Genomic DNA, 13,267 nt, shown 5'->3' with positions numbered 1-13,267 from the left:
CTTTGCAGGATAGAGTTCTGCGGCAGTCTAGTACAGAGGTTTTGGAATCAGCTGGACCTAGATTTGCAGAACAACATCACTTTGTGAGTGCACGTAAGTGATACAGCCTCAGTGTCTTTACTTGTAAGATGAGAACAGTAACAACAGTACCAAATTCAGTGGGTTGACAATAACATGCAAAGCAGATTGTACAGTGCATAGGAACAGCAAACTTTAATTATTAACTTAAATATTAATTAGTGAAGGTCAGAGTTATTACCAAAGCTCATCATCATCAAGAATTGCTGCGATCCATGTAAGGATAGGCTAATGAGCAAGACCACCAATTCCAGGTTATTTCATAACATTCAGCCAGGATGGCTGAAATCTACCTCATCATCTTACATATTTTGTACTTTGTCTAGTTGTTGTTTTTTTTTTTTTTTGTACTAGGAGTTGAACTCAGACTTTTACACTGAGCTACACACTGGCCTTTTCAAAGAAAAATGTTTTATTTTGAGACAAGTTCTTGCTAAGTCACTAAATTGCCCAGCCTAGGCTCAAACTTGTGATCCTCCTGCCCCAGCCTCCCAGAGTACTGGGATTATAGGAATGTGCCAACATTCCTAGCTAGTTGTTGAATCAAATTTAGAAGGAGCAGGGAAACGTTTGTACAAAAATTTCCCATTTGAAAAAAAAACCCCACATATTTTCCCGCCTACCTAAGTCCCTGCTAGGGTGGTCCTGTCCTCTGTGGAGGCAAGCAGAGCATGGGAACAAAGGCGTGTGTGACAGTGACAGGTCACAAAGGCAGCAGAGGATAAATACCGCCGTGCAGGGCTGGGGGCCAAGAGGATGGCCCGGTCTCCCACTGCAGTCTGTGGACTCCTGGAGAGAGAAACAATATCACGGGTGGAGGTGAGGGGTTCAGACCCAGAAGCAAACCTCCCCGGGGCCCCGCACACGCTGCGCCTTTGAAGAGAATCCATCCGAGGTCCAGACACCCTCTGGTAGCCCTGGTCAATGGTCCCTGCTTCCACGCCCGTCCTGGCCTTGGGAGGCTCTGAGGCTCTGAGGGGCCTGCGGGCTGGGGTGGGGCAGAGAAGCCAGCTGTAGTGACACCCTCGGAACCCAGGAACACCAGGGATTCCTTATCTGCCAAGGACACCAAGGCAGAGCGGAAGACACAAGGACCTGCCTGTCCGGCGGCCCTGTCATGACAAGATGGTTACAAACAGTGAGTCTCTGTTACCCTACTACACGGCCCAGAGTGGCTCTGGGACCGGCATGTTCAACACCACCATGGGGAAGCTGCAGCGGCATCTGCACAAGGGCGAGTACGACATGTTCAAGTACGCCCCGATATTCGAGAGCGACTTCATCCAGATCACCAAGCGGGGAGAGGTGATCGATGTGCACAACCGCGTGCGCTTGGTGACCGTAGGCATCGCCTGCACCAGCCCCACCCTCCTGATCCCCGACGTCATGCTCCTGGCCCGGCCGGCCACCAACTGTGAGGAGTTCGAGGGGCTCCGTCAGGCCCCCAAGGGGAAGGGCCGCAAGACCACAAGGCCCTTGGAGCTCACCAGGCTTCTCCCCTTGAAGTTGGTAAGGCTCTCCGTTCACAACCGTGAGAAACAGCAGCTGCGCCTGAAGTTCGCCACGGGCCGGTCTTGCTACCTGCAGCTATGTCCTCCCCTTAACGCATGCGAGGACCTCTTCCTCTACTGGGAGAAACTGATTTACCTCCTACGGCCGCCTGTGGACAGTAACAGCAGCACCTATGCCACCCCCGCCGAGGACATACTGTGCATGCCTGCGCTGGCCGATGAGGACGGGACAAGCCTGGCCACCCCGGACTCCCAAAGCAAAGGTGACCAGGACCAGGTCAGCATCCGGAGTCTCCATGCGGCCCCTGAGATGACAAGGGCTGCCTCTGCTGCTTACGCTGGTGGGGAGGGAGTCCAGCCTGCCTCTCACAAATCCATGGCTACACCCAAAGTATCCACCTCAAAAACAAGATTCGCGGAGTTCACCAAAGGGTCAGCACTAGGGACAAAAACAGAAGCAGTGGCAGGTGGGGCGACAGCGGCAGCAGGGACGGTAGCGGCAGCAGGGATGACATCAGGCACCTTGAGTGTGGCTGCAACCAAGTCAGGCTCCGGACAGGTGAACGCAGCCTTGGCAGGGGCGGCTTCCATAAGGGAAGGAGGAAGCAAAATCCCTAAGGCAGGCGCTGGCAAGACACCCTCCAAAAGCCTGAGTGTTGCCTTAGCAGGTGCTGTGAGCCAATTCTCAGAGCCTGGGTCCCCCCGCTTCTCCCCAGAGGGCAGCATGAGCGCCGCATTTGCAGGAGGAGAAGCCACCATCAAAGATGCTGGGAAAGCACCCAGCACCCCAGCCCGGAGTAAAAGTCCCGTCGGTGCAGAGGCCAGACAGCAGGGCGTTCCCCTGGCCACAGAGGCTGCCCTCAAGGAACGACGGGAAAGAAAGGAGAGGAGAGAGAAGGACCGAGCCAGCAGTAAGGGTTCCTATCGCCACAGGACGCGTGAAGGTCCCCGCAAGACATCAAGGGACAAGATGGCCCGAAAGTCATCCAGTCGGTCCTTATCTGGCCACAGAACACACAGAGCCAATAAAAAGGAAAAAGGTAGCCACCGCAGTGCCAGGGGCAGCAGGCACAGCCGCGCCCCCAAAGACATCGGCCGCACCACCACTGAGAAGGAGTCCAGGACCTCGCACAAATCCGGGAGGAGCAGCTTTTCTGCCATGAGCTCAGGTTCCTCACCCAAGAGACTCAGCAGGATCAGCTCTTTCCTGAGGAACGTCAGGGCCAACCTCAGCACAAAGAGGGTAGTCTCACCGCGTGGTGACAGTGTGGATGTGGTGGCCAAGAGAGTGGAGAAGACCAACTTGGAGGCCATCGTGGAGACGGCAGAGAGTGGGCAGGGAGTGGAGATCATTGGTTCTGTGACATCCGAGGCCATGGAGGGGGCGAGCCTGGAAGCCCATTAAACAGCACCCAGAGCCGGAAGCCCCAAAGGGCCCCAACAAGCACCCCAAGAGAGCCTATTCTAGCTTTCTTTACTCCAGGTGAAATAAAGAACTATTCAACCTGAGAATGGTTTGCCACGGTCTGTCTGAGCGTCCGTGTCCATCAGCTCAGTGGTGACCTCACAGAGGATTCTGTGACGTCAGCTGCGCTACAGGCTGACACCCCTGGACCCAGTCAAGGGGATCCCCTCACACTACTCAGCAGAGCTGATGTGACCCCTCCCTCTTGCCTGGAGCCTTCTTGGCTTTGGTGACCCTGAACTACGGGCGGGAAGCATTGTTCTTTCTACCCCCGTGGTTCTCTACCCTGTTGATAAACTTTCCTGGAGAATAGGGCCATTTGGGGGACAGGGAAGGGGAGCAGCAGCATTGCTGGCGATGAGAACTGTCTGAGGCACTCCACACCTCGCCATATGCCCTGGAGAAACACACACATATCCCAGGAGATGGGTGTGAGAATATTTATAGCAAAATAACTTAGCAGCAAAACATGGGACAGACCAAGTTCCCACTCAGAGCTGACATTACAGTGGGGTGCGGAGCAGGATACAGCGACAAACGAGGGGCAGTGCAATGAAAATATATATCGCACGGGATATAATTCCACATGGTCAAATAACATGTTGCATACATGTTTGGTAAACCTGGAGTCAAAAACCAGGGTGTGGCAAACACTCGGTTCAGCTCGGTGGCTTTCTCTAGGGTGGAGAGGCCAGCAGTGGGCGCAAGGAGGTGGCAGCAGGACTCCTGGTAGTGTTGGGAATTCATTTCTTAAGCAGGAGGTGCGGTCCAGGGGTGGTTACTGTCTCCCTGTTGCACATTCTCACGTCGCTGGAATCAGCGTGGCGTGCCCCTGCCGTCCCCCTGACAGAGGAGACGAGCTTGCCGTTGCCCCTTTCCCTCCTGCGTGTGCACAAAGCGACACGGAAGCCTGGACGAGAAGGCGCAGTAGCTATTAGCAGAGGAAGGGACGGCCTCCCCGTTTTCCAGATGAGGACACTAAGACGGTGGCTTGCCCTGTCGCCTGTGGGACCTCTGCAGAACAGCGTCACAGCGTCGTGCAGCCAGTTTCTTTTCCCAGGATCTGAGGCTTGCGGAGGAGGCACAGTGTACAAATGCAGAGGGACAGGGCCGCAAGGAACCTAAATCTCTCCAGAGCCAGAATGTACTGAATTAAGATCAGGGAAAGATGGGGCAGGGAGACTCCTGAGCCACAGGCAGCCGACTCCAAGTCTGGGGAGCCCTCCTGGCCTGACCTGGGGAGCGGCCAGCTGTGCCTGCCCCCAGCCTCCCTCCAGCTGTCAGCAGACCTCCTGCAGGAATTCCAGGCAGAGCCAGCCCGCCGGCAGGCCGCTCCTGACTCCAGTGCCCCATCCTTCCCAGCCACTGATTACACTCTGGAAAAAGTCAGGACTGGAAGCCTGTCCTTCTCCGTGCCAAATCTTATTTTTGTTGTTTTGTTTTGGTTTTTGGATTTCAGGAATCAAACTGAGAACCTTGTGCTTGCCAGGCAGGCGCTTGTGCCACTGAGCTATATCCCCGGCCCTCTCCATGCAAATCTCCAGGAACTTTCTTCTGGCAATCTCCAAAACAAATCAGCCTCATGAGAAGGAGGTATAAGTTCGGTATAGCTTCCTTCCAGCTGTGGCCACTGTGCTTATTTTATTCCTAAAGGTGCTGGGGAGAGGAGCCGCAGACTTCACAGGTGGGTGAGGAGAGGGCTCCTCTGTCTTCTGAGGGCATGGCAGGCACGAGATGGGCGCCCTGTCCAGAAAGTACAAGAGCCCAAGAGCTGCCTACATCCGCGGTCTCCTCCCATAAAACAAAGTTCTTGACCCCAGGATGAAGAATTACTGGAGTGAGTCAAGTTTTTCTTAAGAAAGGAGGGAATATGCCAGAGATTAGATACAAATCAGCCCTGGGAGGAAAACAAGCTCACAATCATTAACCCAGAGCTCCAGAGCAAGGAGGTGGGGCGGGAGAGGTTGTCAAGGAGATGAATTAATAGTTTACTCCTGACTACCTTTTCCTTTGGCTGGAAAGGTGGGGAACTTACAAAAGGATCATACTGCATTCCTCCAATCTGGGATTTCCACACAGGCAAGTATAGGTAAATATCAGTCTGGAAAAGGATAATGCAATAAAAGCATTACCATAGCACTTAGTCACCCGTAAAGCTCTTTAAGGTACCTGCCCTCCTCCAAGGCACACGTCTCTCCATTTAGCTGATAAGCAAACTGGGGTTCCTCACATGGAAGGGACTTGCTCCAGGTGCAGGGGACCACTCCAGCATACCCCTTTCATGTGGCACCCGCTGTGTGGTGGCCCTGGGTCCCCCACAGTCCTACAGAGCCAGTGGAGGAGAAGGGGTAGGGGTGCCGGGCAGTATTACATGCTGGGGGACAGTCCCAAGGAGGTATGTGGGCTGGAAGAGGAGCCGTGCACAGGAGTGGTTCCCGGGAGTGGGAGGGAGTTGGGGTCAGGAAAGGCTTCACAGAGGAACTGGCAGTTTGGAAGAATGAATAGGGCAATAGGGAGCGAGGGTAAGGCTACAGGAGGTGCCCAGAGAGGGTGGGGAGAGAGGATCAGACTGTGCAGAAGAATGCGTCTGAAGGACACAGGCTTTGAAATGTCCCAGTGCATTGGGACAACTGCAAGTGTGAGGTGTGATCAAACTACGTGGTGAGGGTTTAAAATATTTATGATAGTAGAAGATACATTGCCATTAATCCTCCTCCAAGGACTGCCCCTTGCTTGGAATACATTTTTCCTGTGGTTCCCGCCACTTTCTGAAGCAGTTCTGGAAGTCCTCTTTCCTGAGTGTGTTTACAAGATGTGATCAAAACTACACCGGGTGCTGCTTCCCAGGGACAGCCAGCAGGAAGGCAGGCTCGTAAACCCATGACGGCGTGCTCTCCAGAACTTGATTCGCCGCATCTGGAGCTGTGTGATTTCTGACTCTTCCCCAAAGTCAAAATGAGCATGAGAAGGAAATGTCTGGAACCAATAAGAACACGAAAGAACAATTCCAGGACTGCTTTAGAGGGTGGCGAGACCCCTGGGGTTAGTGTGTTTCGGGGAGGGCAGAATTTGGAGGGAGATTCTGGCAATGTGTCTTTTTTTTTTTTTGTACTTGGAACTGAATTCAGGACCTTGTGCTTGCCAGGCAGGCGCTGTGCCACTGAGCTGTAGATCCCTGGCCCTTAATGTGTCTTTTATTGAAATACGTTTTTTAAAAAGTTAAATATTGGCTGTATTTTTGGCCCCACCCTGCAGTTCAGCCTTGATGGCTGGAGGGCCAGGAGGGAGAGGAGGTGGAGGATCAGCCATGGCTCTGGGGGGCCCGAGGGGCCTTGTGACTGTCCCAGCCTTTGGCAGCCACCAAAGGCCGGTGTCTGATGGCAGTAAGATTCTGTGGCTCCAGGGGATCCTTCAGGAATCCTGGCCAGAAAAGGGGAGCCTGTGACTTAGGTGCTGAAGAGAGATGAAAGGGGCCAGAGTGTGACATTGTGAAAGCAACGAAACAGGACAATTGTCCTCCTGTCTCGAAAGACGCGACCTCACAGTCTAGGGCTACGCTGGTGTATGGGCGGCAGAACTAACAAAAGTAAACGAGTCTTCTTAGTGGCACGAGAAGAGAAGTGCGTGGAAAGCAGAAGAAACTCCTACACAGAAGCAAAGGGAAAGCAGCCTAGGAGGCCTTTGGCATCAGAGACCGCAGGCTCAAGGCGCCCAATAGAGCCCCTTGTGGCCACCTGCTGTCATTGCAGGTTGTTGGGTCACCATCGCCCTTTCCCTGGTCACAGTGCCTCTTGCTGATTTCCTGATAATCAGCCCATCCTTCGGGGAGCAGCCGCCCCTGCAGTAGGAAGCAGCCAGAGGCAGGATCTCATCCAGGCTGTGCGTGGCTCTAGCCCACTGGCAGTCAGATGGCAAAGTGTGCAAGGACCACTAGACAGGCCCCTGAAAGTTTCCCTGGAAGCCTCCGTTTATTTTTGGTTTTTTTGGAGACAGGGTCTGGCTGTGTAGCCCAGGCTGGCTTCAGACTCGAGATCCTCTTGCCTCAGCCTCCCAAGTGCCAGGATTATAGGTACGTGCCACCATGCCCAGCACCCTCCATCCTCATTACTGCAAGTGGGACTTGTAATCCAGGGTGAGGCGGGGTGCACATGGGTTCTCTAAGAGCAGAAAGGCAAGGAAGCCCGGACTCTCCCCTTTGCTGGTTTAGAGAACCTGGACTGCTACAGAGACGCACGTCCTCCTCCAGCTATTAAGTAGGACCTGCCCGCAGGTGTATTAAGGTGTTGACATCCTGTGTCCCAGGGCAGCTGGAGGACAATGCTCATCGATATTGGTCCCAAGAGCCCTCTATCTGGTGCTGTCCCCAGGCTGTCACTTTCTACAGCTGCCTGGTCTGCAAAACTTAGGAAGCATCTTCCCGGACATGGGGGGAGCATGACGTCACCACGCCACCTTGTTTCTTCTCCCACCGAAGCCTTCACAGCCCAGAGCGCTGCCCTAATGCAGCCCACACCAGATGAAGGAGAAACGAGGATGCATACATGAGTTTTTCATAAAACTTTCCATGAAGCTAAATCTGCCCCTTAGTGTTCTGCTTTGCAGCACAACATGCACAGAAAAATGTCCAAGCAACGTAGCTCTCACTCAGTAATGTGTCACAGACCCTGCACCTGGGTGAAGAGCTAGGTCATCAGCACGTCCCACAGATTCACCCCACCTTCCCTCTCTGGCTTTGTCCCCAGGGGAACCCCTGCCCTCACCTGGAACACCATCCATTAATGTTGCTTCCTTCCCAACTTTATATAAGTGGAATTACAAAATAAGCGTGGTTTTGACTCTGGTTCCTTTCCCTCCATCTCGCATTTATGGCATTCGCCCATGGTTTTTCTACCAATTGTGTGTGCCGTCTCCTCGCTGTGCAGCCGCATTCCTTGTGCAGTGTCCTACAGTTCCCTCCTTCACTCTGCCGTTGGTGGGGGTCCCGGTTGTCTCCAGTCTGGGGTGGTAAAGAAGAGTACTTCTATGAACATTTGTTCAGTGCTGAGGATTGAACCCAGGCCTCTGCTCTGAGCTACATCCTCCACCCCCGCTTTTGAGATAGGGTCTCACTAAGTTGCCCAGGCTGGGCTCAAACTTGCAGTCCTCCTGCCTCAGCCTCTAGGAGTGCTGGGATTACAGGTGTGTTGTACCGCTACACCTGGCTAACATTTTTATAAAATGTGCAAATGTTCATAGATTTCTGTTTGGCATGTACTTAGGAATTCTATGAAATATCTACATATTTTCAGCTTTGGGCGATGCTGTGAAGCTATTTTCCAAAGTCGCTGAGCCATTTCGCACTCCCACCAGGAATGGGTGGGGCTCTGCTCATTCCACACCCTGCCCACACTGGGGCGGCTCCTCTTTCATGTTCGCCATCGTCGCCGAAGGCAATGTGTCTTTTCTTTTTCTTTGTGAGAGTGCGTGTAAGCATGTGCATGCTGGGATTGAACCTAGGGCTCCTGCATGCTAAGCACACACTACGTCAGTGCGCAACACCCCTCGCTGGAGATAATGATTTTTATTCCTTTTATGGCGAAATATGATTTTTCCCAAATATAGCAGCTCAAGGCCCTGGGTTCAATCCCCAGCACTTCTAGGTGTTAGTTTTGTCATACTGTCCTTTGAGAGAAATATCAAAGTTGGCTTCCAAATGAGTTTTAGCTTCTCACATATATTTTTAAAGGGTTTTCATCAGTATTTGAAAGAAGGGGCTGAATTTTTAACCTGTCCTATCATCCTGTTCCAACACCTTTTGTTTTATAACAACTAGTACCCTAAAACTTTGTGACCAAAAGCAGCCATTATTTTCTTCTGTCTGGTCGGCTCAGGGCAGGACTCAACAGGGTGCCTCTTCTCCTCCCTGGGCTACCCTGAATGCTCCCTGACCAGGGGCATTCAGCTGGAGCCAGAGCTGGTCTAGAGGGTCAGGCTTTATCACCTCATTTACACCTGGTGACTTGAGGGAAATGGCTGCAAGGGGGCCTTTGCAGATTATCGTGGGAACGCTGACGCACGACCTCTGCTCGAGGTGATCTCAGGTGTCACTTCGGTTCCCGAAGACATGTGTCCCACGGTAACCAAATGGAAGTGCTTCTGACTGAGTCTCAGATCCACATGGAAAATTTCCACCACATGTAGGTGGTGAAGGCTGCCTCAAACCCCAAGGGAGAGGGGCTGGACCATGCTCCTCTTGTAGGCAAATAGCAAGGGCACGTCAGAAAACAGCATGTGCGATGGCTGTGAGGCTGCGACTTTCTCTAGAAAATACAATTTTCTGTGCTCCAGTATCAGCTCCAGCCCTAACAAAGTCAGTTTGGCCCAGATGGACTGGAGGAGCACTGAGGTCACTGCTTTTCACTGCATTTTCTTTCTTTCTTTTCCCCTTTAGGCAACTAAACTCACAAGGACCTCCTGCTGTGTATTTCCCAGTCCCTTCCCACGTATCTTCAAACTCTGATCCCCGGGAGATGGCCAGATTACTGGGACACCCAGACCACACCGCATCAGCCCCAGGAGGGTCTTGGCTAATCCGAGATGTGCTTTACATATGAGGAAGTTGAGGCCTAGAGAAGGGACTTTCCCGTGATCCTACTTCAAGTAACCAAGTTCTGGCTGGCGCAGCATAAAACATATGGTCTAGTGCTCCTCCAAGAACGACCGTTTCTGACTGCCTGGAATTCAGCTGCTTGTTTCTGTTTCCCATTCGTTACCTCACCATTTCAGTGACCTCGGGCCTCTTAGTCAAGGAGTGAAACCAAGACAGGCAGAGATGGACGGGGCCTTGGGGCTAGGACGAAGCAGCTGGTAGAGGGTCAACTCGCCCTCCAACCACACCGCCTACTGCTTCTTTCTGATCGTGAAGTCCAACAGGTCTCTGAACTCTAACACTAAAAGCAGCCTATAGCCTAGCTCTGAAATTTTTCGGCATCTTGGCATAGTGAGTGTAGCTGACAATGACTGAAGCCAGGTGGAGGAGAAATCGAGCGGACACTGGCCAAGAGGCTGTCTGTGGCGGAGCTCCAGAAGTAGCAGCTCCGTGACCTCCAAACAGGAGGATGTTCACTCAGGCCCAGGTGGGGACCCCAAACTGGGCCACCAGACGTCCCACCCCGTCAGCAGCTGGATCTTGAGAAGAACAACAGGGCTGGAGTGAAAGTAGGGGCTGGCGCCTTGCCCTGGGGTCTGAATAGTTAACCATGTAGAGAGCCACCTGCTAAGCCACCTAAAGGAACTTCCTTTAATTCATGAGCTCATTGCTTTCAGCCCGCAAGAGAGCGGGTCTGCAAATCCGTAGGAGCTGGGCATGCGGCACGGGGACTCTGGGTTAGGAGGGCTGGCCGTCGTTCACGGGACAGCCTGCACCCTCCTGCACAGAAGTGGCCGTGGCTTGTTGCTTCTGGATCTCCGTAAGTGTTTCAAGGCCTACTGGTCCCGTCTCCAGGCACTATTGTGGTCAAGGCACTCAGTCTTTCCATGTGTCCTCTTCTCTAGAGCACAGAGAGACCACGCCAGCAAATTCTAGCTCCCGCTGTGCCCAGGTTCAGGACCAATACACCCTCCCCAGCCACCCACGTGAGCCGTGGAGGGCCCCCTGCTCCTTTTTGCTAGGATCCCTCTCTGCGGACCTTGTGTTCCTTCCTGCCAATCAAAGACAGGGCCAATTTCTTTTCCTCATGTTCCTCTTCTGGAGAGGAAGAGAAAAATAAATAGAAGGAAGTTTTGTAAAAGGAAGAAAAATCATCACACTGGAAGAAACATCATCAGTTTATGCTGTCATTTCCCAATCTGTGGTTAGGCAGAGCCCATGCCTGGCCCCTGTCCACACAGCCAGCTGCTGGCTGCGGCTGCGGCGCTCGGGGTGAACGCGTAAGCACAGCTGCCACACTGGCACACAGCCAGGGCGCCGGGCAACATCCGTGTTCCTCTGCAGGCTCCGAGAGCTTTCTGTCACAGCTGCTTTGGGGCCATGCGTGTGACAAGTGTGTCTGTGGACTGTGTCCTTACTGCCAGCCGCTATTCCAAGGGACTACCATGGTTAACTCTTGCTCCACAACTCTGTGAAGTAGGTGTTATTATTTCCATTTTACAGATAAGGAAACTAAGGCACAGAAGAATTAGAACTTCCCCAAGACCCTCAGCACTAGAGGGTCTCTTGGGCCCATACTCCTGGTCCTACCCAGGACTGTCTCCAAAGAGAGGATGGCCTTGAGGGGGTACCTGCCCTCCACTGCGGCCAATAGCCAGTCTATAGGCATCAGTCAACCAACTCTGTGGCTCAGAGGCCTGGGTACTTGGATGCCATATTAGGTCCACCCTGTCCCCACCATTCCTGTCACAGAGCTGCCTTTCTCTCCGCCATGTTGACCACTAGGGAAATGAGCTGCAGGTATGGGTACAGCGGTTGGTTTCCTCTGGAACTCATCTTGTTCCCAGAAACTCATCTTGCTGCCATCAAACAAACCCATGGCATGACTGCATTCCCCTCTGCGACTCCAAGTATTGAGGTTGATGCTTCCCGGACCCCTGGTTGACTTCCCAGAGGCCCCAAGAGATCTGCAGGCCAGGAGGATGAAGAAAGCCCTTGCAGACAAGTCATGTCTGCCTTCCTCTGCCACTTCCCAGGGATACAAAGCTGGAGTTCATTTGCATTCATTCCCCAACTTGGCTTGACTCAGAGTCCAAGACTCCATGGTATGCTAATTTATGCAAACTAAATGCAAATGAACACAGAAAACCTAGTGTTGGGGGATTTACTGGAAATCAGAGGATCCCCTGATGGGAAGACTTGCAGAAATTTTGGAATCACCTTCACAAAAGTTTAAACGTGGCTTTCAAGCAGAGGTGCAGTGGCAGTGGTGCATACCTGTAATCCCAGCACTTGGGAGGCTGAGGCAGGAGGATGGATTGCAGTGAGTTCAAGACTCTGTCTCAAAAAACAAAAGGAAAATAAAACTTAAAAAAAGAAGAGTGACTTTCAGTTGGGGATGGAGGGTGCAGCTGGAAGTCATCAGAGGAAGTCATGGGAGGCATGCAGTCTGGGTTCCACATCCACGCTAAGCCACCTAACTGAAAGCAGAGGAAGAAAAAGTATCAGCCACCACGCCTTCCCCCCTCCTGGTTCTGAGCTCTGGTTCAGCTTCAAGTCCTGTCAAAACAACCCAGCGGGGCGTGCTGCCCCATGCAGAGCACCAGCAGTGCTTCCTTTTTGGAAACAGGCGTTTTATTTACATCCGACTTCCCAGCACACTCGGCATTCCTCCTCCCCCACCCACCTCCCCCACTGCACTTTCCCCTCCTCAGGCGTGGCTGCTCTAATGCACAGAATGTTCTGGAACCGGGTCAGGAGGACTAGGCGGCCTGGATGTCCTCACACAGGAGACCTCAGAGGACAGCTCAAGGGCAGATCTGAGGCTGAAGGGTTAGGACAGGCACCACACTTCCTGAAACAGGGGAAAAAAGGTCAGAGACTTAAAGGGGCCCCCGAAGTCACAGCCTGTTCTTCTGACCCCAAACAAGGTGTACTGAGTAGCCCCCAATAGAACGAAGCTGACCTTCCTGATCTCAAGACTATTTCCAACCGTGGACTATCTTTTACTTAGATTAAAACAAATGCTTGGAGCTGCTGTGGAAGTCATTTTACCCTGGGTTTTCCTCCAGGTAAGCAGGGAACAGCTGCTCTTGGCTGTCAAGCTAGCACTCAGCAAACCCTTAACACCCACTTGGGAAAGACCTTCACCCCCCAGGACTTAGGGGCCACCTCATGGCTTCCAAGAGACCATCCGAACTTCCCAGGTGCTGTGCGCCCACCTGTGCTCCCTTGACTGGAAAGAAAGGTTGTCCACAGCAGGTCAGTATTTGGGGAATACTTTGTCCACAGGAAGGGAAGGTGCTCGGCTGTATATTTAAATGGGAGGGCATGCTGTGTGTGGAGGTGTTATAAGGTTGTCTCCTTTCAAGTTCACAACAGTCCCATTAGATGTGTGTCATTCTTATTGTACAAAGGAAGAAACTAAGGCTAAGAGAGTTAAAGTCCTTTGCTCAAAGTTACACAGCTGCCACTCTACCAAACACAAGCTAAGTTAACCAGTAGTTTAGCATGATAGAGTCAGCTAACCTCATTTCTTTTTTGCACTGAGGACTGAACCCAGGAAGCACTGAGCTACACTCCCAG

General features: G+C 52.6%; 1 protein-coding gene across 1 annotated transcript; it reads left to right on the top strand.

Annotated features, from left to right (window-relative positions):
* The first annotated feature begins 811 nt into the window (after positions 1-811).
* Fam71a (family with sequence similarity 71, member A) lies at positions 812-3,098 on the top strand. Its single transcript, XM_005374742.1, has one exon. It carries the CDS (start codon positions 1,204-1,206, stop codon positions 2,992-2,994), a length of 1,791 nt encoding a protein of 596 aa, XP_005374799.1. The 5' UTR covers positions 812-1,203; the 3' UTR covers positions 2,995-3,098.
* Positions 3,099-13,267: the final 10,169 nt, after the last annotated feature.

This window comes from Chinchilla lanigera, unplaced genomic scaffold, assembly GCF_000276665.1.
Source record: "Chinchilla lanigera isolate Chin_1 unplaced genomic scaffold, ChiLan1.0 scaffold00005, whole genome shotgun sequence".
Taxonomy (NCBI): Eukaryota; Metazoa; Chordata; class Mammalia; order Rodentia; family Chinchillidae; genus Chinchilla; species Chinchilla lanigera.
The sequence above is the reverse complement of the archived record's forward strand: the minus strand, read 5'-3'. Positions and strand labels throughout refer to the sequence as shown.

Bases quoted from the DNA above. Each gene is read 5' to 3' on its own strand.
- Fam71a (XM_005374742.1), top strand. From the start codon at position 1,204: ATGGTTACAAACAGTGAGTCTCTGTTACCCTACTACACGGCCCAGAGT.